The sequence below is a fragment of the Fusarium phalaenopsidis genome (genome assembly GCF_050370095.1).
Source record: "Fusarium phalaenopsidis strain FUZ10S chromosome Unknown contig_32296, whole genome shotgun sequence".
Classification (NCBI taxonomy): Eukaryota; Fungi; Ascomycota; class Sordariomycetes; order Hypocreales; family Nectriaceae; genus Fusarium; species Fusarium phalaenopsidis.
This window is the reverse complement of record NW_028145408.1, coordinates 2011427-2038425: the sequence shown is the minus strand read 5'-3', so window position 1 is coordinate 2038425 and position 26999 is coordinate 2011427. Positions and strand designations below refer to the sequence as shown.

Sequence of the window (26999 nt, the reverse complement as noted above, 5' to 3'; positions counted from 1 at the left end):
ATTGAAGGAACCCGGCAAACTCCCTCGGCCGTAAGGTCAACGAATAAAACAGACATGAGCAACCCCATCTTTTGTGCCATGGAAATCCCACCACGTAGAGTCATAGGTGCCTCCACCATGGTATCTTGCAAGACCGTCCACTGATAGGCCGCTGCGTAAACCCCAGAACGCAGCACAAGACCGGGGTCTTCGGCCTCTCACAGACGTGGCCGAACCGGGAGCCCGCGTTAGTCAGGGGCGGGCATGAAGGAGAGTGGACAGTATCAGGGCCTAAAACGTAACCCTTCCAGAATCATGAAGACGGCTGTTTACAGAAACTGTATGACAAGAGCAAGTATCTCAAACGGACTAAAGTTCAACAGTGGTTGTGATAGGTGCGTGAGACGGTGGGGACGGGGTTTGCGCAAGCCTCATCCTCTGCACGAACCTCAAAGAATCGTGGAGGGATCCACTGGAGGCCGGGGTTCGTGACTTTTTTGTTGATGACGAGTGAATCTCAGGCAGCAGTGGCTTGCCAATTGTCTCTGAAATGGGACGAAATCGAGGGGGGAAGAGGGGAGACGACGGGGACCTTGGTAGATTGTGATAGGCGTATATAAGGTAGGAACTTCCCTGTGGTTGGTTCCTCTTGATTTGTTGCTCGTTTTGAGGTTATTCGGAATCACGATTACGTTCTTGGTCCACTGACACACTACACCATTCAAATATAACCTGGCTAGACCTCGATTTGCTGGACTTTCCCCAACTCACCTCTTTACACACAGTTCAAAGCCGCAAGAATGGATGAGAAGACTGGCTCGTTCCGCCATGACAATATGGAGGCTCCCAAGTCCGACAAAGTGATGCCTCTCTTCTCCCTCAAGGGACGAACGGCGATCGTTTCGGGAGCCGGTGCAGGCATCGGACTTGCCGTTGCTCATGCCTTTGCTGAGGCGGGCGCCAACGTTGCCATATGGTACAATAGTAACAAACAGGCATTGGATGAAGCCAAGAAGATTGAGAAGGAATATGGTGTCAAGTGTAAGTTGCCGTTAATCCTCTAATCTTACTCTCAACCGCCACCCCGTCTGAGCTTGAACTTGTGCTGACAAGACACAGGCAGAGCGTACCAAGTCAACGTTGTCTCTCACAAGGCCGTGGAGAGAGTCATCAACGAGATCGTCGCCGAGTTCAACGGCCGGCTTGACGTCTTTGTCGCAAACTCGGGCATCAGTTGGACAGACGGCAACTTCATCGACGGACCTGCAGAGACGGTACGCCGCGTGATGGAAGTCAACGTCGATGGCGTAATGTGGTGCGCCAAAAGCGCAGGGGCGCACTTCAGACGTCAAAAGGCTGAATCAACAACGTTGGACGGTAAGCCGTTGGAGGACTTTGCTGCAGGGAGCTTTATCGCTACGGCATCGATCAGCGGGAGCATCGTCAATGTTCCGCAGAAGCAGGCCGTGTACAATGCGTCAAAGGCGGCGGTGATCCAATTCTGTAAGTGCTGTGCTGACAATTAAAGAGATTGGAAGCTCATGACGACGTAGGCAAGTCCCTGGCTGTAGAATGGACTGGGTTCGGCCGAGTCAACACGGTGTCGCCTGGATACATCAAGACGGAGATTCTGGAGTTTGCCGACAACGATATGCAGAAGGTTTGGAAGGATAGGACGGTCATGGGGTGAGTATATGGTCTTTGAGTTCCGGCAACTTACTAACATGACTTTAGACGTGAGGGTGAGGCCAACGAACTCAAAGGTGCATACCTGTACCTGGCTAGCGACGCATCATCGTATACAACAGGCCTGGACATGGCCATTGACGGGGGCTACTGTCTGCTTTGAACTGGCAATTGGGAACTTGTGTCTTGGCATGTTAGGCTGACTCTGGATTACTGTTGACACGGAGATGGGCATTATTCGAAGGGCACGTGGCCATCCATCAGAAAGCCAAGCGTTTTGGTATTCTCGACACCGTCGACGTCGCAACTTGGGACATCAAAAAGATGGGCCTAGGACAGTCAGTTACGAATAGACACCGTTAAACGTCATTTCAGAATCACAAATAGACCAGACGGGACTATCCATGACAGAACGGAACAAACAACCGATCTGATCATCCCCCTATCAGGCTGCCAACCACACCACCGAGACAGCCGAGGCAAGGCCCCTGTCCAGTTGGCGGCCTCACGGGATTTGTGATTTGTACTGTAATTGTGTGGAATTCTTCTTTCGCGAGGCTCCAGCACGCATCATTCGCGGCTCGCGTATCTGGGGGGAAGAAGGGTAATAGCCTTTCTGGCTTGATTGGTAGTCTGGTCAAAAAGTTGACAGAAAATGCTGGCAGCGAACAAGGTTGGGCTGTGACGTGGGGCCAAGGAATGTCAGAAATAGAAGTTGGAGATTCGCTGAGACATTCTAACGATGAGAGTAGGGAGCCTCGATCCAGGATATCAATTTCCAGACGAGAGCACCAACAAGTCGAGATATCCATCTCGGGCTGCTGAGTTTGACCGTTTGACCGCTCCATCTGTCGACTTGAACCCCAGCTTCGGTGACAGTCTGGGCCTTGGGCCGGGTCTAGCAGCGCAAAAAATATGGAATACTCCAGGGCATCGGTCCCCTTCTCCCGCCCGCATTTTGGCCATGTCAAGCAAGATCCAGGTACAATCATAGACACGCGAGTCCACACCAGGGGATCAGGCCCCTCCTTTCTCCTGGTTTTCCGCCGTGAATGGAATAGCAATAATGCGTTTCAGGTGTGGTAGATTCGCAATTTTATATGGTCGAGTTTGGGCTTCCCAGATCCCCTATGAGACCTAAAAAATCATCGTCCCCTTCTCCAGCCCGCTTTTCAATGTGGAGGGGGGCAATGTTGCTCGCTCTAGCTGCAATCATGGACACGCGAGTTCACAGGAGAGAGCATTGCTGGGATCACCACGTCTCTCATTGGGCCGACGAGGACGCCCGCTGAGTCTGAGGTGCTGTCGGGCTTGAAAGAACTCGACGCCCCAAAAGTACCTTTGCCCGCCTTTTCAGGTACAGCGCCACCTAGGTAAGCGGGCTCCAGTACCTACACCTGCCCCCCAAGCTACCTGGGTCCGGTCTGGGCCCCTACCTTTTGTCTCTGTGAACTGAACTGGACTGCACTGCTCACCCGTCACCTCCTGGCTGCTGAGAGGAGAGTTCTCACCTTCCACCTTCCCTCCCGCCTCTTGTCAGCCCTATCTCGCAACCGTCCTCCTTCAAAACCACCACAGCTCCCCTCCTCCCTCACGTTTCCTCCTCCCGCGCCTTCACCCCCCAACGCTCTGCTGCCGTCGCATCATTCTTAAAGGCACTCGAGGCCCTGACGACCATCCTTTTTTCGACGACAAGCAGCAGCAGCTTCTATTCTCACCGCCGCCCAGCTCGGCCAACGCTCCCCCCTCGTTGTCGCCGCCGCAACCCCTAGCCGCCCGCCATGGACCCCGAGAGCGAGTACAACGCTCCGCCCTCTGTTGAGGAGCGGCGCAATGTCCAGGTCGATAATGCAATCCGCGCGATTCAGGAGAAGAAGCCCGTTCCCGAGATCGACTTCACCATCCATACCATGGAGGATGGCTCCCAGGTCAGCACCTTGGAGCGTGTGTGCAAAGGTGCGTGAGATCCCCTCCAACTCGCAACCCCGCCATCATCATCGACTTTGTTGTCGCAGAACCACCCGCTGCACATTTACACTCTCTCCCGTGTGTCTTCAATGTTGCCGCCCGTTTTTCAATACAGCCTCTGACGCCATGGCCATGTCATTTCTACTTTGGTGTTCGTGTAGCTGACTTGCAATCGCCTCGTAGATGTCCAAGCACCCGCCATGTACAAGCCTACCGACGACCAGTTCTTCGAGGACGAGACTCAGACCAAGCCCGACATTCAATTCCTCAAGCAGCATTTCTATCGCGAGGGCCGCCTCACCGAGGAGCAGGCTCTCTGGATCATTCGCAAGGGTACAGAGCTCCTGCGCGCCGAGCCCAACCTTCTCGAGATGGACGCCCCCATCACCGTCTGCGGTGACGTCCATGGCCAGTACTACGATCTCATGAAGCTGTTCGAAGTTGGCGGTGACCCTGCCGAGACCCGATACCTGTTCCTTGGTGACTACGTCGACCGTGGCTACTTCAGTATAGAGTGTGTCCTCTACCTGTGGTGTCTGAAGATTCACTACCCCAAGACCCTCTGGCTGCTGCGAGGAAACCACGAGTGTCGCCACTTGACCGACTACTTCACCTTCAAGCTCGAGTGCAAGCACAAGTACTCCGAGGTCGTGTACGAGGCCTGCATGGAGTCCTTCTGCGCCCTTCCTCTCGCCGCTGTCATGAACAAGCAGTTCCTCTGCATTCATGGTGGCCTGAGCCCCGAGCTCCACACTCTCGATGACCTAAAAAGCGTGCGTATTGGTTTCCTTTTGTATGCAAAGACTTGCGATTGACATTTCCCAGATTGACCGTTTCCGCGAGCCTCCCACCCAGGGTCTCATGTGCGACATCCTCTGGGCCGACCCCCTTGAAGACTTTGGCCAGGAAAAGACCAGCGACTACTTCTTGCACAACCATGTCCGAGGTTGCTCGTACTTCTTCTCTTACCCTGCCGCCTGCGCCTTCTTGGAGAAGAATAACCTTCTCTCCATTATCCGCGCCCACGAGGCCCAAGATGCCGGTTACCGAATGTATCGCAAGACTCGAACCACTGGTTTCCCCAGTGTCATGACCATTTTCTCCGCTCCCAACTACCTCGATGTTTACAACAATAAGGCCGCTGTTTTGAAGTATGAGAACAACGTCATGAACATTCGACAGTTCAACTGCACTCCTCACCCTTACTGGCTCCCCAACTTCATGGACGTCTTCACCTGGTCTCTGCCTTTCGTTGGAGAGAAGATCACCGATATGCTCATCGCCATTCTTAGCACCTGCTCCGAGGAAGAGCTTAAGGAGGAGACACCCTCTTCTACCTCCCCTGGACCCGCTTCACCTGCGCTGTCCCAGGATCCCGAGTCGATCGAGGTCAGGCGAAGAGCCATCAAGAACAAGATTCTCGCCATTGGACGATTGTCCCGTGTGTTCCAGGTTCTGCGAGAGGAGTCGGAGAAGGTCACGGAGCTCAAGACTGTCTCTGGTGGAAGACTGCCGGCTGGTACACTCATGCTGGGTGCTGAGGGTCTGAAGAACGCCATCAACACATTCGAAGACGCTCGAAAGGTTGATTTGCAGAACGAGAGGCTGCCCCCTACACATGAGGAGGTTGTGAAGCATCAGGAGGAGGAGCGACAGACGGCGCTGCAGAAGGCCGCAGAGGAGGCCAACAATGATACCAAGTTGCAGCAGCTGTCTAGGAGACTGAGCACGTAAGTTGAGACTCCCTTTGAGTGGTTGAGCACATCACTAACAGTATCGCAATAGGGATCGCAAGAGTCGACCAGCTTCATCATCGTCATGAACATAGCTGTACAGTAGCATCTACGTTATTGTTGTTAACGCTGAAAGCTGGACTTGGATGAACGATGGATTGATATTCCTCCCCCCGCATGCCGTTTCCTTGGTTGCTTGAAGCTACCATTTCTTCTCTTCCCGTGATTGACGAGTTCGCAATCACTGCTATGGTCAAGATGAGCTTCAGCTTGCCGTCACTGACTGAATGACAATGACTCTCACACTCGTAGCAGATTCAAAAGCAGGGCGAATGGCCATGTTGTACTTTGAGCGCTAGATATGCACACAGCTCGGGCACGTTGTCTAGAGGCCGGCAGGTTTACTCAGGGTTTGTGGTTGCCAATGCATCTTAATGAATACATGAATGCTTGATCGTATTTGGGCTGTATATGTGCTTTTTCGTCATGGGCACGGTCATTGTGATTTTGAATGCTGTGCGAGACATTCTCATCTGATGCAGTGCCTTCTTGCCAGCTCTATAGAATAATCTTGTCTCCCTCACTTAGCCGTCCCCATATATTGGCTTGGGAAGGGGATGTGAGAGGATCGATATGGATTCTGTTCTGTGCCGTTGCACTTCGCGAAATGGTTGCCGTACGCCAGTCCATAGAGCCACCAGATATCAGGGTTCAACAAGGCGGATCTTGTGCAGAAGGGATAATTTCCAGCAGTGTCCTTGCTTTCCCCTGTTCAGAAACTATGCGCCTCTCATCAATGCTCACAGCACCTTCTGGGCAAGTTCAAGAAGATCAAAGAAAGCCTCCCTCTCGAGATCGGTCTTGGCCAGACCAAGGCCCACGACCAAAATGCGTCGATCATCTGGCGATCTTAGAGATAGATGACTTGCGAGTTGCGCCGCGTATAGCTGCCCGAGAGTCTCACGCTCCTCGCCACCGCCGCCGAGCAGTGTTGTGGGTGTGAGATGCGTCGAGGGGAGGAGACCCTTGTTCATGCTGGGCAGAGTCATTTCAACTACTCCCGCAGAGGACCCTGTCAGAGGAACTTGTATCTAGAGTGCAATATTTAGCAAGAGCCAAAGCTGAGAAAGGAGGGCGGCATACCCATTGTGAAAGACGGCCGTCTTGAGAGATGGTAAGGAGGATCTTGTCAGAGAAGTTGGTAGACGTTACTTCAGTGGCAACTCCGTTGACGAGGCCTGAAGCTTCGCGGGATCTGGAGGGAAATGATTCCTCTCTAAGATCTATGCCTTCCATCTTGAGTGAAGTTATTGTCAATGTCTGGAGGTTGAGAGTCTCGACGTTTCGGGAGCTTCTGGGCCATCACAAGGAGTTGGGTCTAGAGCGGCCCCACCACCCCGCACTAAGCTCAAAGAGGCTTCAGATTCTGGCGGTGAGAAAAGGCAGAATGATTTCCGTCCCAAAATTTCATGAATTTCCTTGTCGCGGTTCCTGCTCTCATTGAATCGCGACAAATCGTCGATTCGTGTCATTTTTGAGGGATTGGTTGTCACCCTGGTAGACAATATCCCAACATGGCCAAATACGTCCCCCGTCAGAGAAAGCACAAGGTGCTCGCCCGTGAAAAGGCAAAAGAAAATGCCCGTCATGAGGTTGAAGACACCAACCAGGATGAGCTTCTGCCCACGGCCAAGGCTGAGCGCGAGGCCAAGAAGGCTCAGATGAGGGAGGAGCTGCGACAAGAGGGCGCCAAGATGAGCAGCAAGAAGGCGAAGCGCCTGGAAAAGTACATTGAGGGCAAGCTACGCAAAGACGAGAACCGCGAGCTTATCGCCAAGCTTGCGGACCGCAGGATCGATACGAGCTTGTTCTCGAGTAGTCGATCGCTGGGTCAGGGTCGCGAGACGAAGAAGGAGGCGATTAGGAGGGCCATGAGGGAGGAGAAGGCGGGTCTGGAGGGTGGTGAGGAAGAGAGGGAGAAGATTCTGCTTGAGAAGAGGAAGGAGGTTGACCCGGATCAAGAGAGCTCTAGCGATGAGGAAGAAGATTCAGATGAGGCGGAAAAGGAGCCGACCAAGTCTGAAAGCGCCTCCAAAGCACCAGCACAGCCAAAGCCAGCAACCAGTGCGCCGGCAGTTGGCTCAGGTTTGAAGAGACCTCTCGAAGTCGACGACGAGGGACGACCAGTCATCCAAAAACGGCAAAAGCGAGGCGGTGTCAAATCAAAGTTCTCCCTGGCTCAAGTCGAAGCTCCACCATCCGAGGAGTCTGAGAACAGCGACAGCGAAAGCGACGAATGGAACGGATTCAGCGACAATGCGGCCGAGCCCCAGAAGGAAGACGAGAGTTCGAGTGAAGAGGAATCCGAGGATGGCGAGGGCTCCAGCGAGGGTTCCGAAGAAGAATCAGAAGAAGAGTCTGAGGACGAGGACGTAGACATGGAGGATGATGATGGAGAAAAGGCACAGAGGTCATCATCTTTCAAAGCTTGGGCTCATCAGCAGCGAAATGAAGCGTTGGGTTACCAATCGATCGAAGGAACGACAACGAACCTCGAAATCCCGAAACCAGACAACTTTGTCCCTCGAGCCCCTGAGCAAGACCCCTTGCCTATGGAGCTGAAGCCGACCGAGAATATCAACCGAAAGGTATACAGCGTGTCTGTCACAAGGACACCGGAGGTTCAGGAGGCGAGACTCAAGCTTCCCGTCGTGTCAGAGGAGCAGAGGTTGATGGAGGCCATTCACAACCACGACATTGTCGTAATCTGCGGTTCTACAGGTTCTGGAAAGACCACGCAGATTCCCCAGTTTCTCTACGAGTCTGGATATGGTTCTCCTGACTCCCCAACTCCCGGAATGATTGGTATCACACAGCCCCGACGAGTTGCTGCCGTGAGTATGTCGAAGCGAGTTGCCGAGGAGCTTGGGGACAAGTCAGAAGTGGTGGCATACCAAATCCGATTCGAGGGCACGGTGGACCCCAAGACGGCTATCAAGTTCATGACTGATGGTGTGCTGCTTCGAGAGGTTGCTCAGGATATCACCCTGAAGAAGTACTCTGCTATCGTCATTGACGAGGCCCACGAAAGGAGTGTCAACACTGATATTCTTATTGGTATGCTCAGCCGAGTCATCAAGCTCCGAGCAGAACTGGCACAGGAGGATCCCACCGTTAAGCCCCTGAAGCTCATCATTATGTCCGCCACGCTGCGCATCGAAGATCTCACCATGAACCCTACTCTCTTTTCGACACCACCACCTGTTCTCGAGGTCGAGGGTCGACAGCATCCTGTTACGATCCACTTTTCTCGAAGAACTCAGCACGACTATGTTGACGAAGCGTTCCGCAAGGTTAGCAGGGGTCACAAGAAGTTGCCTCCAGGCGATATCCTGGTCTTCTTGACTGGCCGCAACGAGATCTTGCAACTCAGCAAGCAACTTAAGGCTGCTTTCGGAGGTCCTAGGACCGCAGAGGGGCCCAAGGTACAAATATCTGCCACCGAAGCTCCTGTTGAGGTGGAAGATATTGAGTTTGGTGACGTGGATGACCATGGGGGTGATGATCTAGATGATCTGCCTTCAGATGAGGACGACGAAGAGGATGAGGATGAGTTCCAGATCGAGGAAGACCAAGAAGTGGCGCCTCTGAAGATGCGAGTTCTGCCGCTCTACTCTCTGCTCCCAACTCGAGAGCAGATGCGAGTTTTTGAGCCTGCTCCCGAGGGCACACGAAACGTCATTTTGGCGACCAACGTTGCTGAGACCAGTTTGACCATCCCTGGCATCCGTTACGTCTTTGACTGCGGAAGGTCAAAGGAGAGACAGTATGACCGGCTCAGCGGCGTTCAGAGCTACGATATCGGATGGATCAGCAAGGCGAGTGCGAACCAGCGATCTGGTCGTGCTGGTCGTACCGGCCCTGGCCACTGCTACAGACTCTACTCTTCTGCCGTGTACGAACGAGATTTCCCATCGTTCACAGACCCCGAGTTGCTGCGTATGCCCATCGAGGGCATCGTGCTGCAGCTGAAGGCGATGAATCTGCAGCACGTTGTCAACTTCCCTTTCCCTACTCCTCCAGATCGAAGGGCCCTCGCCAAGTCGGAGAAGCTCCTGACATATCTTTCGGCCATTTCATCTACCGGTCAGGTTACTCCAGTTGGCCAGACCATGTCGGTGTTCCCCTTGTCGCCCCGGTTTGCGCGCATCTTGTTGGTTGGCCATCTGCATGACTGTCTCCCCTACACGATTGCCTTGGTAGCCGGTTTATCTGCTGCTGAAGTCTTCCTCCCTGAGAATCAAGCAGTTCCAGCGTTGACTGCAAAGGACGATACCGTCATCCGCACCACGGCAGATGTCATCGCCGAAGATCGTCAGGCCAACGTGCGAAGGATGTTTAACTCCGTCCACAAGAACTTCTGCTACCTAGACGATCGATCCGACGCCATCAAGCTCCTGCAGGTCGTGGGAGAGTTTGCGCACGAGCCCACGGAGGAGTGGTGCGAGAGCCACTTTGTCCGGTTCAAGGTGCTCAAGGAGATCCAGCAGCTGCGGAGACAGATCACGGAGCTCCTACGGACAAACGTGTCTGCCTTTGCCAACCTTAAGTACCAGGACAAGCTGGATCCTCCGTCGCCGAAACAGGTTGCTGCGTTGAAGCAGATGGTTGCGGCTGGCTTTGTCGATCAGGTTGCTATTCGGGCGGATCTCACACCGAACCCCCCTGAGCAATATCGCAAGCCTCGACGACCAATCGACGTTCCTTATATCCCCCTGATGCCCATCCATACTGGACAGGAGGTCGAGAGCGATCGGGCTGTATATATCCATCCCACTTCACCCCTTGCCCACCTCAGCGTCCAGGAGTGTCCCGAGTACATCGTCTACTCATATCTCCAGCGTGCCACACAATCAGGCGTCGACTCGGAGAAGCGACCCAAGACCAGGATGCACGCTCTCACAGACGTGACGGGCGGACAGCTTGCAGGACTGGCCAAGGGAACACCGCTCATCTCGTACGGCAAGCCGATCAAGGAGCTCAAGACAACAGCCGGCACAGATGGAGCTACCGTGCGGGAGTGCTTCGTCGTCCCATATCTGAGGGCCGAGAGCGCAGGTGGTCAGGGATGGCCGCTGCCGGCAAAGAAGGTGAAGCAGAGAAAGGTTCCTGGCAAGGGATGGGTTGTGGAGTGATTAGTTAGCGGGTGACAGTTTGTTTCTTCCAGGCACTACAAGTTGAAAAGTTCATAGACAAGATACCTCATGGTTATATAAAACGGCACATGGCGGTCGAGATACTGTGCGAGCTTCTCAGTGCGAAGGGGAATCGTGTTGTCCTATTGGATGTCCTCGACGTCATTATGCGAGCATCACACAGCGTCTCAAGGACTTCATAGAAGACAAGTTTCATGAATGAGACTTCCGGTTCAACAGCTTCATCGAAGACTTGAACGACTCGTAACTCGACCTTGAGATATTTACAAATCATGTCTGGAGCATCAACTACTCTCTTCCCGGGAGTCGCCCTCGTCACAGGCGCCTCATCCGGTAACTACTCACTGAATCTAAATCATTCACCCCAGCTACTGCTAACACTATGAACTCAAGGTATCGGACGACAAGTCGCCATATCATTCGCAGTAGAAGGATGTACCAAGCTCGCCCTCTTCGCCAAAAGCGGACCCGGCCTCGCCGAGACCAAGAACGCCATCAAGGCCGTATCTGAGGACGCAGAGGTGTATACCTTTGAAGTCGACCTCTGCGACACGGATGAAGTCCTCAAGACCATGACGCTCGTGATTGCGCACTTTGGCCGTATCGACTATGCCGTCAACTGCGCCGGTGAGCCTATCAACCTTGAAAGAAGAAGTCCGCTGAATTTTCTTAGGCATCTACGGTCCTTCAAAGACGAGTCATCATGTCACGCCTCAAGAGTTTGATGAAGTCATGCAGACCAATTTCCGTGGACTGTGGCTTTGTGCGCGGGAGGAATTGAATTACATGACGACGCAGGATGTCTTGGGAACTCATGATGGGCGGCCTGGGTTCAGGGGCTCGATTGTGAATATTGGGAGCAACCTTGGTCTCGTTGGAAGACCAGAAGCTCGTAAGTCTCAATAAGTCACCGGTCTCATATAATTGCAGCTAATACATGATGTTTAGCCATATACAGCGCGTCCAAGGCGGCCGTCATTGGCTTAACCAAGAGTGATGCCATCGATGTAAGTTCTCGTACCCAGGCAAAAATAGCCGAGGATATAGCTCATGAGACTTGTAGTATTCGCAACACAAAATCCGGGTCAACTGTGTCTGTCCCGGAGTCATTGAGTGAGTTCTCCTGGTTCAAATACTCACATCAACAAGTATTAACTAACCTTGCCAGAACGCCCATGACGGCTGGGCTCCCAGATAACGATCCAATTGTGCAGACCGCAGTCATGAAGAGAAAGGGCACACCTCAGGAGATAGCAGATGCAGTCTTGTTTCTGTCCAGCTCCAAAGCCTCATTCATCCAGGGTGCCATTCTATCAGTTGATGGCGGTTACACCATCAGTTGAACAGCTTTGACCAAGTAGGCGACAAGGGATATATAATTCAACTGTATTGGGTATCTACCAAACTTCAAGCATAAACTCCCGTTTTGATCCAGAACGCCGTTCCCATGCTGCCAGAATCTCCACCTCAGGATGCAGCTGGTGTGCTGGTGCTCAACATCTTGCTCTTCTTGCGTCGCGGCTTCGACATGGTCGCTGACTTGGGGGTCTTGCTCTTGTCGTCCTTCTTGTCGTCCACCTTGGTGTTGATAGTTGGCCCGCTGATACTTCCAATGCCCTCTGACTTGGCAAGTTGAGGTGGAGGGATGACCTTGCGGCCAGTGGATGAAAGATGGAACTCTCCTGGACGACCGGTGATAGGGTTCTCGTCGATGTATTCTCCGCCATATTTCATGTGAACCATGAGAGATTCCTCCACAAGCCTCTCCAGCGATGCCTCGTCGTCCTTCTGAGACGCCGTCGCAGGAAGAGCGGAGGCTTTGCTTGCTTCTTCGGGCATTGGTGTGGCGGCAGCAGAATCTTGGGCCTTGGATCTTGCCGGGGGTTGGTTCGAGGGTAGTTGGTAGACGTGTCCGAGAGAAGGACGCCACTTCCTGATGCTCTCAGCGGAGGATGCTGCTCGCGCGATCGCCGAAGACATTGTCATCTGGACGCCAGGTTAGAGTTGCCAGCCAAGGAGACAGCATCATTGAACTTACGATCCTCGCCGCTAGAATGTCATTGAGGGTAGGCGCCATATAGATATTCTCTCCCACCACAAAGTACGAAGCATGAACAATGATCTCGTCCCTAGCCTCGTAGTGCTTCCGCCGTGTCTGTTTGCGAATCACCCACACACCAGTACCAGCCCCAGGCCCCGTCTCAGCAGGCTCCTCCGCGACGCGAAACTCGAGTCCAGCCATGGTGTTGAGACGGCCCTCAAAGGCCTCGCGGGTCTGGATGTCGGAGAACATGGCCGAGTTGTTCATGGCCTGGTTGTAGACGACAGCATTGTTAGACGTGCGTTCGAAAAAGGGCGACTCGGCGAAGTAGAAGAGGATGCTGTTGCTGTGCAGGCCGCCCATGTTGGCGATCGCGATCGGGGAGCGCCATTGGATCTCGTCGAGAGGGGGGTCGTTGGGGTTTGACATGGCGATTGGTGATGTTTACTCAAAGAAGTTTGGAGGTTGAAGACGATGGCCCAGGGATGATTCAAGATGGAAGCAAACCGCGTGGGTGCAAGAAATAGGCGGGCATCTATTGTCAGCGGGATACAGCGTTATTTATGTCACCCTCCGGAGCTTTGACGTGGGGTTTAGCTTCACGCGCGCGCTCCAGGGATCTTTCAGGTGCATCGCCCCGCAATTCTTTGAGTGGCGTCGCAGCGCATCAACTCAACCTTGGACTTTTCAACTTCCAAACCAACATTTCAATCTCAACAACAAACGTTTTGCGCGCGCCCAGAAGAACAACTCCCATCTTCCTCATCACCCAATCCCACTCCCACCATGGATCTGCTCTCCAGCATCCGCAAGTCTGGGTCCAGAGGAGGCGTCAACTTCAGCTGGGACGACGTCGCAACCTCGAACCACCGCGAAAACTACCTCGGACACAGCCTCAAGGCCCCCGTCGGACGATGGCAGAAGGGCCGCGATCTCAACTGGTATGCCAAAGCCGATGACGAATCGGGAAAGGACGATGAGACTGGCGAGACGGAAGAGGAGCGTCGCGAGAGGGAGCGCAAAGAGGAGCTGCGAAAGGTCAAGGAGGCCGAGGAAGATGCCATGGCTGCAGCTCTAGGGCTCCCTCCTCCTGTGCGGAATAGTTCTGGCGCAAACGCAGTCGAAGTCGGGGCCAAGCGACAGATGGGACCGGCGAGCGGGCCGCCCGGTGACGAGGAACCTGCGGACGGAAAGAGGGAGCGCTCGCGGCGCCATGATGATTCTGAGAGGCGAGAAAGGAGGCGACACAGAAGTCGAAGTCGGAGCCGAGACCGCGAGCGTCGCCACAGGAGGCACAGAAGGAGTAGGAGCCGTGATCATGACAGGGACAGAGACGAGGACAGACCCAGAGAGCGGAATCGGGATCGAGATGAGCGCAGACATCGCCGCGGTCGTGACCAAGATGACGCGGGCGAAGGGGGTGATCGACGACGAAGAGATAGGAGTAGGGACCGCCGACGATCAAGGTCAAGAGACCATCGCAGACGCAGCTCAAGCCCCAGGCCCCGTCGACGAGACTAAGGGACCCAGGCTCAAATTCCTTGAGCGCGGCCGCTCAAACAGACATACGATACCCATTCACAACAGCACAAACGCCAAGGGCACAAACGATTCATAGTACCGGAGTTCTTTGTTCACAATTAAGAGTCAATCACTTTTTACGAGCGAGTTCAGGCGAGACAATGCATCGAGACTTGAGAGCTGCGTCGTTGAGTCGAACTCTAAGCTTCACGTCGACAACATGGCTCATTCTCAGAAACCGCAAGGTTCACAATGATATGCTTAGAAGAGCAACTTGGCCCCTGGCTATGAGCACAACATCATGAGCCACAGAAAACACGATATGAAGCATCTGACGTTTCCGGGCTTGTCCAGGATATACCCATTAACCACTTTAATGCTGCAGCAGTAGCATGTGCTTTTCCCATGTTAAAGCAGCTTCTTAGTAGTCATTATTCATAACAAAGACCAAGTCTTGGTATCTTAGTTTGGCGTCAACTAAGAATCAACTTGACTCAAAGCAACCCATTCATTCCCCTGGTCGTCAAATGCATTCGGAGTTCGGACAAGCATCCAGGGACCCTGGCACTTGAGAAGTCCGCCCCGAACACCCACCGGGTTGACGGCCCCAGCGTCCAATGATGACAGTGAATTTTAGCGGCGAGGCTGCCCCAATGCCACTAAATCTCCCATGACAATAGTGGCGGTGAGCGTCGTGATTGGCTGCTTTTCATCCCAAGACAGTGGACAACGTCACTCCAGGGACCTCCTTGCGGCAGCCTTGGGACTTGAGGTGTCTCAACCACGGGCACCAAGAGGTCATCTGGGCTCCTCATCATCAACGACGACGCCATTTCGCCACAGTCCGGAGCTATTCTTTGACTTTCCATACTTCTATCCTCTTCCTCCGTATCACAAAGAGCCTTCTGGCCACCTTTATCGCCTTTGCGATACGTCTTACTTGCATACGTAGCTCTTGTCTGCCTTGTGCCCACGCTTCCGAACTACGACAAAGACGTTGAGGCTAACCACCTCTCTAGGCGGGCGTTGTGCTACTTTCTATCTGCCTAATCAGCATCTTCCGGCCGAAATCTTTCTATATAGACCAGAGTCGAGAATGCGAATTTGATCCATACACAACCAAGAAACGAAAGCTGTCCCAGCGATGGACTACTCAAGACTGCGGGCCGCCGCTATGCGGGATGGCGAGGACGAAGAAGCTGTTACTGTCGATACCCGAGCCCTGATCGACAAGGTTCTTGCGAGATACTCTGGAGAATGGACGACATTACGAGAACTCATCCAGAACGCCGCCGATGCCCAAGCAAAGACCGTGAGCGTCAAGTGGGAGACGCTTCCTTCGACATCAGTACCTCTACCCAGCACCTCGAACCGATCCGACCTCCTGAAGCATGTCCTATCAAATCATACCCTCCGCCGACTCGTTGTGCAGAACGATGGTCAACCTTTTACCAAGACCGACTGGGGAAGACTAAAGCGAATCGCCGAGGGAAATCCGGACGAGACAAAGATTGGTGCTTTCGGTGTCGGTTTCTACAGTGTCTTTGCGGACTGCGAGGAGCCATTCGTCAGCTCCGGAAGCGAGGCCATGGCATTCTACTGGAAGGGAAATGCCCTATTCACGAAAAAGTCTCAGCTACCAGCAGATCAATCAACCCATCATACTACCTTTGTCCTGGACTATAGAAATACCACGACACCTCTACCGAATCTACTCTCCGTCAGTCAGTTTCTGGCGACGAGTTTGACCTTTGTAGCGCTGGAGCAGATCGAGTTCTGGATCGATGACTACCAGATCATGGCCCTCAAGAAGAAGTCATCCCCAAGCGTGGAACTGCCCCTACCGCGAGACCTCGAAGCAAGGACAAAAGATGGCCTTATGAAGGTCGTGAGCGTGGACAGAACCAGCACGCAGATTGATGCGTCATACATGGCTGCTATCGGCTGGAAACCACAAGCTGCGGCGACCACTACGAAATCTACAGATTCCTACGGCGCCACAGAAGCACCCTCGCTGAGATCCTTCTTTGCAAGACTCACATCAACCGCGTCACAAGCTGGGCTTAGGTCCAAGGCGCAGAATGAGGAGAATGCAGCACAAGCAACAATCTCTGAGGATGTGACCAAGCTTTCGACGTCCACCATCTTCCTCCGGGCGACTTCTGCAAACATCCGGACAAATGTCCAGGCTTCCTTTGCATCTGAACTAGAGCGAGCTACAAAGAAGCCCCCGCCAAAAACTACGAAGATTGGCATTCTGACTTCGTCTTATGATGAAGCTCAAGCTTCTCAAGACGCCGCGTCTTCCGGGGCACTTGGAAAGGCTACAGACGTCTTTGCATCTGTACTGCCGAGCAAAAAGCCAGGTGGACGTATCTTCATTGGATTTCCCACCATGCAAACCACCGGAGCCGGACTGCACATTTCAGCTCCGTCGGTTATTCCAACTGTAGAAAGAGAGGCTATCGATTTGAACGCTCGATGGGTGAGGACGTGGAACGTCGAGATCCTTCGAGCTGCAGGAATCATCACCAGACTGGCATTTGCCAACGAAATGAGTGACCTCAGAAGCCGAATCAAGCAGGCCATGGACAAGGAGACCAAGTTCTCTCCAGCTGTCATTGCCAAATTCATGCCCGAGGCTCTGCACGTTCTCAAGACATTCACATTTGGTGACTCGACACCCAGCGGGCAAGTCGGCCAAATCATCGAGGAGGCATTCTGGATCTGCTTTAGAAAGGCTTCGATCGAGACCTACTCAAGTCGGGGTGTTCTGCAGACGGCAGATGTTCGCATTGCCTCGGAAGAGATGAGCAAATTCGTCGACAGCATCCCAGTGATCCCTAAGGAGATGGTGGATGTTCCTTTTGTCAAGAAACTCATCGACTTTGGTCTCATCTCGCACATCACTGTTACCGACGTGAAGAAGGAGTTGGAGACCAAAGCCATGAACAAAGTTCAACTGATAAACTTCATCAGCTGGGCTGGCAAGAAGAGTTTCAGTGGTGAACTTGATCCTGGCAGCCGGGATGCCCTCCTGGAAGTCGCCGTGGGTACAATGAGTGATGATGGCGAGCAGGGCGAGATCATCGCCCTCGGGAGCATCAAAAATCATCTCATCGCCAACAGAATTCCCACAAGCTTGCCTATTCCACCGACCACCATCCCTCACGCACTCACAGCCAACTCTAGTTCTTCAGAGTTGCAGGCTCTCGGATGGGAACCGTTAGAGATTCTACCTTGGCTGAGATTCCTTCTGGAGACTGGTGCTGCCAGATCTGAAGATGAGAGCCTCACGAAGTCGCCCAAGTTCGCCGTTCAGGTCTTGACTGTGCTCGCCAAGAACTTTGAGAACTCAACTGCAACTGCAAGAACTACTATTGTGTCACTCCTTCAAGCCAATACGGTGGTGCCTACCAAACAAGGCATGAGGAAGCCCACAGAGTCTTTCTTCCCCTCTGTCAAGCTTTTCGATGACCTCCCCATCATCCAGGGCTGTGAGAAGGTCAAGGAGAAATTCTTGGTGGTGATTGGTGTCCGAAAGACTGTCGATCTCGAGACCATTTTCACGAGACTACTCAACGCTTCGAACGAGACGGGAGAGCAGAAGTGGAGTCATGTTGAGCTCATCAAGTATTTGGCTTCAGTTCGGGATGATATCCCAGCTCAGGACTTGATCAAGCTGCGACAGACGCGCTTTTGTCCAGCTGAGGCTGGGCCAAAGGGTATGGAGCCTACCAAGGGGTCAGAGACACGATACAAAGTGTCGGAACTCTTTGAGCCCAAGGACTCGCTCCGTGCTTTGCAATTGCCTATCCTACAGTGGCCTGGTCCTCCTGGAAGCTATCGTCCAAGCAGCCAGGAGGCCAGATTCCTCAACTCACTTGGACTACGACCTCATCCTTCAGTTCCTGAACTGGTTGAGATGATGGCGGGTAAGGATGAGGCGCTGCGGGTTTCTGCTATGACCTACTTCCTTGCCAATCATCAAATCAATGGATACGCGTCCTTCCATCTCGGCGACAGCACAAAGGCAATCATGCCTCTAGAAGGCAGCACTCGTCTTGTCCCGCCTTCGCAGTGCTTCTACAATCCACGAGCGGCTATCCTTGGATTCAACGTCCTGAGGAAGGACCTGCATGACCACGCTATCGTAAGTCTAAGATCAAATTTCGAAAGAAGCATCAACTAACTTTAGCAGAAATTCGGTGTGGCCAGGGATCCGCCCATGGTAGAGTGTACGAACCGCCTGTTGGCCTCGCCTCCTGAGGATCACAAGAAGGCCGTTGTTCTCTTCAGCTACTTTGCATCTCGAATCACGGAGTTGGGCGAAAACAACATAGCCAAGTTGCGAAATGCCCCTATTGTTCCAATTACTCGGACTTCGCGGTCAAATGAGAAATCAGTCTCCAAGATCGCTCACGTCAGTCCCTCCCGCGTCTATCTGGGAACTTCGTCCACGTACGGCGACATCTTTGACTTTGTCAATTTCAGCCCCGAGGCGAATGCGTTCCTGTTCCAGTGCGGTGCCAAGAGTGAACCTACCAAGCTGGAGGTTGCACATATGGCGTGCACAGAACCGGCTCGCCTCCTTGGTGTTCTCCAGAGCTCAGAGAAATACCTTGATCTCCTCAAGTCCCTGGCGGATGCATCACCGATGCTTCAACGTGATCGGGAACTTTGGAGAAAGATGCGGGCAGCTCCATTCCTCCTTGCGTACAAGGAGCTGGCGGCCCCCAAGGGCAAGTCGGACGACTTGGAGGATGAAGATGAGCCCATCAGGCAGTATCAGCTTGCTTCTGCTAGCCAGATTGTGATTCTCGACGATATCATCAGCTATCGACTCTTCAAGGACAGGCTCATTTGTGCGCCGGAAGAGGACGCCCTCGAAGTCTTCTATCTTTCCCTCGGAGCTCAAAAGCTGAGTAGCATCGTTCAGGAGGACATTAAAATTGGTCCACACAGCGACAGGCAAAAGACGGCTATGAGCCTCCGTAAGCATGTCATTGAGAGATCCAAGATCTTCCTCTTTGAGTACGCAAACTACCGACGCGACATCATCAAACATGACGCAAAGTGGCTTGACAAGAATCTCACCGTTGAGATTGTTCGTTCAGTTGCGCTGAGAAGAACCCTCAAGGGCCACACTCAAACTCACACGGAAAAGCGCTCAGCTGCGAGCAACAGAACCAGTAATGGCTGGGTTCTGTATGTGGCTGATGAGGCGAAGCCAGACATGTATCAGGTTGGACAGGCTATCTGTCAGATGCTCCTGAACCGACCGAACCAGCAAGCATACCTCTTCTTTGAACCGTTCCTTACTCTGGATCTCTACGGTCTGAGAGCTCGTGGATACAATGTCGACCGAATCCTACGAGCCAAGGCTGCTGAAGCGAGAATCGCTGAGGAGGAGAGGCGAAAGGCGCTAGAAGAGGAGCAACGCCAGATCCAGGAGAGAGAGCAACAGTGGAGCTCTAAGGGAGCAGAGGCGACGGCGGCTGCGGCTGCGCGCGAAGCTACGAGGGTGCCAGAGCCCCTTGGCCCAACGATGCCAGGTTCCTGGGATCAGCCAGAGGACACGAAGCCTTCCCAGAACCAGCAAGCGAGAAAGGGTAGAGGACTATTCTCCAACTTGACTCGTCGGCTGGGCTTCGATACTACTGAGCAGAACGACGAGGGCTCACATCAGCAGTTGGACAAGTTCTTGGACAAGCCCAAGGAAGGCGAGTCTTCTGGTAGTGATGCGGCTGATACAAGCAAGCGACCGCAGGACGAGGGGAGAGTGACAAGTCCCGCTGTCGTACAGCAGAATCTGCTCAATGCTGTCAAGTCTACCCGAGCGTACGGATCTAATAGTGTCTTCTCGGAGCCTCAGGTCAACCAAGTCAAGGAGCAGGCGACATACTGCGATAAGACACCCGCACAGAACATCACGTTCCTAGCCGAGACGGCCAACGGCATGAAGGTCTTTATGTCCAGGGATCTCAAGGAACCTAGCGAATTCCTGGCGAAGCACATCCAGAACGTCAACATCTTCTCCAGCCTCCTGACCGAGGTCGGCAACGTCTACTCGCTGTCGCCCAAGGTTCTGCATATATTCTACGACGAGAAGGGCGGCACGATCGCCTTCAACTCAGGGGGCAGCATCTTTTGCAACTTTAGATTCTTCCTTCAGCTGCACGCCGCGCAGATCGAGACCAAGACTGGGCAGGCCAAGGCTGAGGTTGCGACGTGGTGGTGGGTGGTTTTGGCTCACGAGCTGGCACACAATCTCGTGACGGTTCACAACGCAGAGCACAGCTATTACACGTAAGTTGAATCATTCCAGTTTGTGGACAAGCACTAACAGTTGCAGTGAATCCTTTATTCAGCAGTACATTCCCAAGATGATTGCCAAGACGTCGCAGTGGACGACCAATACAGGGATAGAGCCGTCTCGACGGTATTTAGAGAACTCGACGCCCTCTGCAGCACCGCCACCCTACCCAGGGGGAGCAGAGAGAAGTTTGCTAGACTGAGTGGTTTGATTACATAGCAGGGAGTTTGCATTGGGCGTTTTGAGCTATAGCGTGTTGGCCTCGATTGCAGATTTCATCATTGTGATGATTATGACTACATATAGAGTCTAGATTCTTGTAGAGAAAGACGGACTATTCTTCACTCTAATTACATACTTCCCTTCTGGTAATTTTTTAATTGTACGTGTTTGAACTCGGTTCACCCTATGTTCTTGGTTGGAGGAGAGCCGTAAGGTTGGGACACGAGCTGGAAGCCAACAGGAGGTAGAGGGTGATTCATCCACAACCTCACCACAAAATTAGACTATATGTACCTCCTACATTACATGAACAGAATCATTGGACAGCAAACCATCCATTTAAAATATTATTAAATTCCACCGAGGAAGCAGGCCTCAAAAACGTCCAAGAGTGCAGGGTAGACAAAACTGAGCGGGACATTAACCTCACGTGACCCCAACCGTGACCAATCAACTCGGCTGCAATTGAGCTTGAGCCGACGCATCTTCAAGATCACGACCTCACCCTCTATCTCGGCAGAGCCGCAAACCGCCACGACCACACGCCCACGAACCCTCGTAGCCGGACGAGACCCCGAGAAACCCGTTCTACACCACAAGTTCGACTACCCGACGGTCAATTGCCCACCATGGTGCACCGCATCGCCTTCTGGAGCACCTTCGGTACGTCCTGAATCTGCGTCAATATGCCCACCCCGGCCGATCGGACCGAGGAGCCAATGCTTCCTCGCTACAACTAGAATTCGGAGGAGGGAAATGCAGGAGGATGTACAGCTAACCCGATTACAAGGCCTCGCCGTGCGCTTCTGGCAGGTCGGCATCGAGATGCGACCCTTCTTCAACAAGTCCTCCCTCTGGGCCTACCCTGTGTACGCCCTCGGCGGCGCCAGCTTCGGATACTGGCTCCAGGGCGTCGACGACCGACAGACCGAGACGCTGAGCGAGCGCAAGGCCATCCTGCTCGAGAAGCGGGCGCGCAAGGCCCAGCGGGACGCGGAGCAGGCTGAGGCTTGATTTGGGAAAACCGAAAAGGGAAAGAAAGGCAAAGATATGGACAAAGTGTTTGTCTAGAGAAGACGGACGATGAGAGGATTATCTGTATATTTGCGATACTGGGAAATAGAAGCGTCGAAATGGGACGTTGGGTTTCAAGCACAAGATGGGACTCTGCGTGAGGTCATGATATGCTGGAATTGAGCCCTGAACGCACTCAAATTGCTCATCGGGTTACAATCACCGGCTTTTGATATGAATGCTGATTTACAGCTTGTCATGCACATGAGTTGCACTCTTGCGGTTTTCTCTAGGTAATCATTGACTGCCACTTCAAACAAAGCAAAGACGCCGCTTCATCTAATACCAGGCTTCAATCCCATTTTGTTTTACTCGATTTGGAAAAGTCCTACAGCTCCTCTAGTTTTCTTAGAATGGCCGGCACAGAAGTCGCCGATGAATTGCCCAGCTCCGTCACCACCACCGAGATGTACTTGTCCCGGGTGGTGTCGAACAGCAGGCGGAAGCCCACGTCGGTGCACCGCTCAGGGTCGATCTCGTTGTAGGTGAGTGAGTCGATTGAGACTCGCTCGGTGAAGTTGATGGTCTCGCATAGGGCGACGACGCGGACGCCTAGGTCTGTTGCGGCGGTTGCAATGTCGGCAGAACCTGCGCGGGCATACATGGCACCGTTGCTGAAGATGGCTTCGGCGGCTAGGAGGACCTGAGTGGCCTCGGAGAGGTGAGTGCGCAGGGCGCCGAGGTCGGAAGAGTAAGCGACCTGGATGCCGGCGGCTGCGAGCCTCTTTGCGAGGTGGATGCCCACACGCTCGTAGGGGTCATCAACAAGAATGACGCGGAAGTCCTTCTTTCCGGTGAGACGGGCCCGAAGCAGGGTGCGCTCAACGAGGTTGTGATGAGCGTAGGTGAGAATGACGTCTCCGTCGGCGATCATATCGGCGGCGGTCTTGACGATGACATAGTCTGCGAGGGCGATGCGCTCGCGGATGAAGTTGTCGATGGATTCGCAGAGGAGCTTCTTGGCGTCCAGATCGGGCAGGTCAATGTCGACCTTGCTGATCTGGAGCTTGAGCCATCGGATGGCGTTGCCCATGGAGAAGCACATGGGGCGGCATGCTGTGAGATATTCGATCTGGGGGTTGAGGACGTGCGAGGTGAAGTGGCGCGAAAAGGTTGAGCCGTGGGGGGTTGTGTAAGACTCGATGACCTGGGGACAGTTAGAATCTGGTGAGAAGGGCGAAGGCAGTGTGGCATACCTTTTGGAAGGCTAGTAGAGTCGCCTCGAGTCGAGTGATGCTATCACTGATGGCAAAGGCGCTCATGTGCTCTCCGAGAACCAGCACCGCAGGGTTGACGTCCTTGTCAGCGTGCGTCATGTCTATCCGCCGCGCCATAGACAGATGGCTGAAGCAGTCTGGTATCGTGGGCTTCGTGTCCTTGACCACGACCGCCGTCGTGGCCGGTCGCAGAGGGAGCTTAGCACCACTGCCGCCATGCTGCCCATCCTGCTTAGGCTTCCCTTTGCTGCCCTTGCCCTCAGAGGAGCCCGCCTGAGAATGTCCGCCCTGAGGGGGACCTTGGGGAGCCTGCGAGGCCTTGGCCTGGGCTCTCCTGGCGGCCTTTTCCTCCTTGGCCTTCTTCTTGAGCTCGGCGTTGGTGAGCTTCTTCTCGCCGGGGGCGGCTGGCTGCTGGTCCTTGCCTTGGCCCTTGGCCTGCTCCTTCTTGTCCTTCTTGTCCGTCACCTGCGGCGCGGGGGCCGGCCCGCCAGCTTCAGTGGCCATGGGGGTTGTTGGAGAAGTTGCGACTGGTGGGTTGTGATGTCGAGGGAATGTGGTTGCTCGAGGCGGGGCAACTCGGTGCGGCAGAGATTCAGCGCTGTGCGCGTCGACGATGGCAGTAGCAGGTCCCGATAACAGAGGCGTATGATCTCTTAAAACTGTAGTTAAGGATTCTGTAAAAAAAATTGGCCGTGAAAAGCGACCTCGCGACGTCGTTGGGTGTGATTTTCTGCGGAAGTCGTGAGAGTTGACGCTTTGAGTCACTCGAAAATAATGGTCCCCGGCCAGGATTGAATGGAGAAATGCCCCGCGCTAGCAGAGACGTGGGTGGCAGAGCCTCACCAGGAGCCAAAGCCCCATGTCACTTTGAATGGGAGACGTCGAGAGATGGGTTTCTTTACCAGATGGACCTTGAATCAAAGATGGTGGTATTTACAGTTTAGATGAGCCTTCTCGTCACGTCACAAGCCATTGTTTGCTGCATCTCGCCGTTGGGCCCGGCCGCACAGCTTCGTGGCAGGCAGGCGAAGGCAGAACAATGGCATTCATCTTGGAGCGAAGAAGCGCTCGCACTGGCATAGATAGACAGACGAAGAAGGACGAGGCTATCAAGGCAAGACGTCATATTGTCCGTGAGATAGAGGGCACCGACAGGTAGATGAGGCCCACGGAGTCGTGGGATGGGCTGGGTCTGGAGAGCATTTACCTTCCAGCCTGTCAAGCAGTAATGCGAGTTGTTTCGAGACATCACATCTCGTCCACCCGACACTGAAACATCTCGACATGCACGATTCATCCTGGCAGCATACTGATTGCTACGACTCTCCGTCGCTTCCCGCCAACTTCCTTCTTCACGGCCATCCATCAAGGACAACGCGCAATGAAAGAAAAATCTCCCATAGGGAAAGAGCTCCAAAAATTCCCTCACCAGGCGAACCCAATGAGGAGCGGTCAGTGTATAGTTTTCAACTAGCAAAATTCCTCTCTCAGCTTATCGCTTCACGGAGAAGGAAAACGCCCTTGCACTTGGATGGAGAAGAAAGGAAAAAAAGAAGACTGAAATGGCGGGAGGGAAGGCCTCATTATATAGAGAATCTGGACCACCGGCGCACGGGCCAATTGGGCAGATTACCTAAGGCACCAAGGCAGGAACACGAGCGAATTGATTGGGGGGCTGGGGCTCAGCCGCGGCCAGGCACCAGCGGAGCCCACCTCCCCACTCCCAGCCTCCTCAACACAGATTGCCTTTTCACGAGCAGCAAAACTCTACGGAGCACGGCCGATGGTATACAGATGTTCTCTTGTTTTGTGATGTAGGTACTTAGGATCGTTCATTGAGTTAAAGGAAAACATTCTTGCGAATATGTCTATTAGATACAGTTGCTCTGGACCATTCTCTCTAACTGCAATGCCCTTGAAAACTGGCTGGGAAGACGAAATCTCCATTGCTCAGAAATTCGATACCCACCAAACCCACTGCCAAACCCACACGGGCAGCCAGGCAAATTCCAGCCGCAACAGGCAGAAGCAGGTAGAGCGGCATGGGAAGGTCACGGGCTGGGCACGGGCACCACAGAGCAGCAACTTTAACTGTAGGCAGACACACGACAGTGAAGTGAGCCACTCACTGAGCCACCTTCCCTCGGAGAACCAACATGAGCGGGCTGCCTTTCGCAGCACGTCTGACACAGCTCCCTTGAGCATCAGAATTAATTCTCCCTTGCGTGAAATTCTAACATTTCAATAATGGAAATGTTCGCAGAGTCACAAAATGCTTCACATTTGCTTTTTCCACAATGAACCTAGTGAACCTGGTCGCTCTTTCTACTGGCTTGAGTCACGCCTAGCCACAGGGAGTCGATCGCTGCGATACCGCTATCGCAGCTCGTGAACCTTACAGACCCCAGCCAAAAACCTCCGCTCTCAACCAGCAACACCAGGGACGAGACTGAGCATCAGGCGCCATGAAGAGGTTCACTCGTGCATACTCGTCGGCGACGACTACTCTTGGGGCGGCTCCCATTCCTGCCTCCAAGATCAAGTACATTCCCACCACGGGCACGTACCCCAAGGGCTTCATCGCCTCCGGTGTCTTTGTCGGCGTCAAGCCCGGCAACACCTCCAAGCCCGACCTCGCCATCATCTCCTCGGACCGTCCCTGCGCTGCTGCCGGTGTCTTCACAAAGAACAAGTTCCAGGCCGCACCCGTGACTTTTAGCCGCAAGCTTCTTCAGCAGAAGAAGAATGCCGGCCTTCGCAGCGTCGTCATTAACTCGGGCAACGCCAATGCCGTCACCGGCACCGGAGGTCTTGAAGATGCTACCAATATGGCCCGCACCACCGACCAGAGGGTTGGTGATGAGGACTCTACGCTCGTAATGAGCACCGGAGTCATTGGTCAGAGGTTTGTTTTCTCAATTGAGTCCAATTAGACATCAATGGGCTGACTCTGTCCTAGGCTGCCTATTCAAAAGATTGTTGACCACATCCCCATGGCCTATCACAAGGCTGGTGACTCCCACAGCCACTGGCTGAACTGTGCAAAGGCTATCTGCACCACCGACACTTTCCCCAAGCTCATGTCCCGAACTTTCGAGCTGCCATCCTCACCGGGTGTCGAGTACCGCATCGCTGGTCTTACCAAGGGTGCGGGCATGATTGCCCCTAACATGGCCACCCTCCTCACTGTCCTGGCCACCGATGCTCCCATTGCTCCTGCTGTCATGCCCAATGTGCTTCGACACGCTGTGGACCGCTCATTTAACGCTATTACTATTGACGGTGACAGCTCTACCAATGATACGGTTGCTCTTCTGGCCAACGGTGCTGCTGGTGGCAAGGAGATTACTTCTGAGCAGTCCCCTGACTTTGAGGCTTTCCAGGGTCTTCTGACCGAGTTCTCGGCCGACCTGGCCAAGTACATTGTTCGGGATGGTGAGGGTGCTACCAAGTTTGTCACCATTCGTGTCGTCGACAGTGCATCTGAGGAGGCGGCCCGCCAGGTTGCTCGCTCCATTGCCACTTCTCCCCTCGTGAAGACGGCTCTGTACGGCAAGGATGCCAACTGGGGTCGCATTCTGTGCGCCGCTGGTTATGCCTTGATCTCTCCTCCTGGCCAGCCTATTAACGATGTTCCCGAGATTGTCCCTGAGCGCACCAACGTCTCTTTCGTCCCCACTGACGGCTCAACCGAGCTGAAGCTCCTGGTGGATGGTGAGCCTGAGCAGGTCAACGAGGAGCGGGCGAGCGAGATCCTGGCAATGGAGGACCTTGAGATCCTTGTCCGACTGGGCACCGGTGATAAGTCGGCTGTGCACTGGACCTGTGATTTCAGCCACGACTATGTGACTATCAACGGTGACTACCGAACTTAGTTGATGGAAATGGGTTAAAAGATGGAAGAATTTGAATGATGAATAGACTTGATGATGCGCCACGAGTTACTGCCATCTTATTCGATAGTTGCTATACGTGAGCTGCCATACATGGACCTCTGGGCAGTTGAAGCCATCGTGCATATTCCAA

The 26999-nt window shown here is 53.6% G+C and overlaps 11 protein-coding genes across 11 annotated transcripts; 8 read left to right on the top strand and 3 right to left on the bottom strand.

Moving 5' to 3' along the window:
* Positions 1–779: 779 nt before the first annotated feature.
* On the top strand, positions 780–1828 carry LRP88_06202 (uncharacterized protein; the record flags this gene model as incomplete). The annotated part of the gene is made up of 4 exons (XM_083242742.1): positions 780–1020; positions 1099–1482; positions 1533–1665; positions 1714–1828. 4 exons carry the CDS (start codon positions 780–782, stop codon positions 1826–1828), a joined length of 873 nt encoding a protein of 290 aa, XP_083101678.1.
* A 1618-nt stretch (positions 1829–3446) lies between these two features.
* LRP88_06201 (serine/threonine-protein phosphatase 2B catalytic subunit) lies at positions 3447–5367 on the top strand (the record flags this gene model as incomplete). Its single annotated transcript, XM_083242741.1, has 3 exons — positions 3447–3621; positions 3817–4406; positions 4459–5367. 3 exons carry the CDS (start codon positions 3447–3449, stop codon positions 5365–5367), a joined length of 1674 nt encoding a protein of 557 aa, XP_083101677.1.
* Positions 5368–6166: 799 nt separating this feature from the next.
* LRP88_06200 (uncharacterized protein) lies at positions 6167–6662 on the bottom strand (the record flags this gene model as incomplete). Its single annotated transcript, XM_083242740.1, has 2 exons — positions 6167–6457; positions 6510–6662. The coding sequence occupies 2 exons, from the start codon at positions 6660–6662 to the stop codon at positions 6167–6169; spliced, it is 444 nt and encodes a 147-aa protein (XP_083101676.1).
* A 278-nt stretch (positions 6663–6940) lies between these two features.
* Positions 6941–10561, top strand: LRP88_06199 (ATP-dependent RNA helicase ECM16 domain-containing protein; the record flags this gene model as incomplete). The annotated part of the gene is made up of 1 exon (XM_083242739.1): positions 6941–10561. One exon carries the CDS (start codon positions 6941–6943, stop codon positions 10559–10561), a length of 3621 nt encoding a protein of 1206 aa, XP_083101675.1.
* Positions 10562–10854: 293 nt separating this feature from the next.
* On the top strand, positions 10855–11925 carry LRP88_06198 (SDR family NAD(P)-dependent oxidoreductase; the record flags this gene model as incomplete). The annotated part of the gene is made up of 5 exons (XM_083242738.1): positions 10855–10915; positions 10976–11209; positions 11531–11589; positions 11646–11695; positions 11751–11925. 5 exons carry the CDS (start codon positions 10855–10857, stop codon positions 11923–11925), a joined length of 579 nt encoding a protein of 192 aa, XP_083101674.1.
* Positions 11926–12049: 124 nt separating this feature from the next.
* Positions 12050–13052, bottom strand: LRP88_06197 (mediator complex subunit MED6; the record flags this gene model as incomplete). The annotated part of the gene is made up of 2 exons (XM_083242737.1): positions 12050–12568; positions 12621–13052. The coding sequence occupies 2 exons, from the start codon at positions 13050–13052 to the stop codon at positions 12050–12052; spliced, it is 951 nt and encodes a 316-aa protein (XP_083101673.1).
* A 357-nt stretch (positions 13053–13409) lies between these two features.
* LRP88_06196 (kinase phosphorylation protein-domain-containing protein) lies at positions 13410–14241 on the top strand (the record flags this gene model as incomplete). Its single annotated transcript, XM_083242736.1, has 2 exons — positions 13410–13791; positions 13874–14241. 2 exons carry the CDS (start codon positions 13410–13412, stop codon positions 14239–14241), a joined length of 750 nt encoding a protein of 249 aa, XP_083101672.1.
* Positions 14242–15288: 1047 nt separating this feature from the next.
* On the top strand, positions 15289–20457 carry LRP88_06195 (DUF3684 domain-containing protein; the record flags this gene model as incomplete). The annotated part of the gene is made up of 2 exons (XM_083242735.1): positions 15289–18297; positions 18346–20457. 2 exons carry the CDS (start codon positions 15289–15291, stop codon positions 20455–20457), a joined length of 5121 nt encoding a protein of 1706 aa, XP_083101671.1.
* Positions 20458–21311: 854 nt separating this feature from the next.
* Positions 21312–21696, top strand: LRP88_06194 (uncharacterized protein; the record flags this gene model as incomplete). The annotated part of the gene is made up of 2 exons (XM_083242734.1): positions 21312–21345; positions 21473–21696. 2 exons carry the CDS (start codon positions 21312–21314, stop codon positions 21694–21696), a joined length of 258 nt encoding a protein of 85 aa, XP_083101670.1.
* A 388-nt stretch (positions 21697–22084) lies between these two features.
* LRP88_06193 (translation initiation factor eIF2B subunit delta) lies at positions 22085–23477 on the bottom strand (the record flags this gene model as incomplete). Its single annotated transcript, XM_083242733.1, has 2 exons — positions 22085–22903; positions 22953–23477. The coding sequence occupies 2 exons, from the start codon at positions 23475–23477 to the stop codon at positions 22085–22087; spliced, it is 1344 nt and encodes a 447-aa protein (XP_083101669.1).
* A 1961-nt stretch (positions 23478–25438) lies between these two features.
* On the top strand, positions 25439–26848 carry LRP88_06192 (glutamate N-acetyltransferase; the record flags this gene model as incomplete). Its single annotated transcript, XM_083242732.1, has 2 exons — positions 25439–25878; positions 25933–26848. The coding sequence occupies 2 exons, from the start codon at positions 25439–25441 to the stop codon at positions 26846–26848; spliced, it is 1356 nt and encodes a 451-aa protein (XP_083101668.1).
* Positions 26849–26999: the final 151 nt, after the last annotated feature.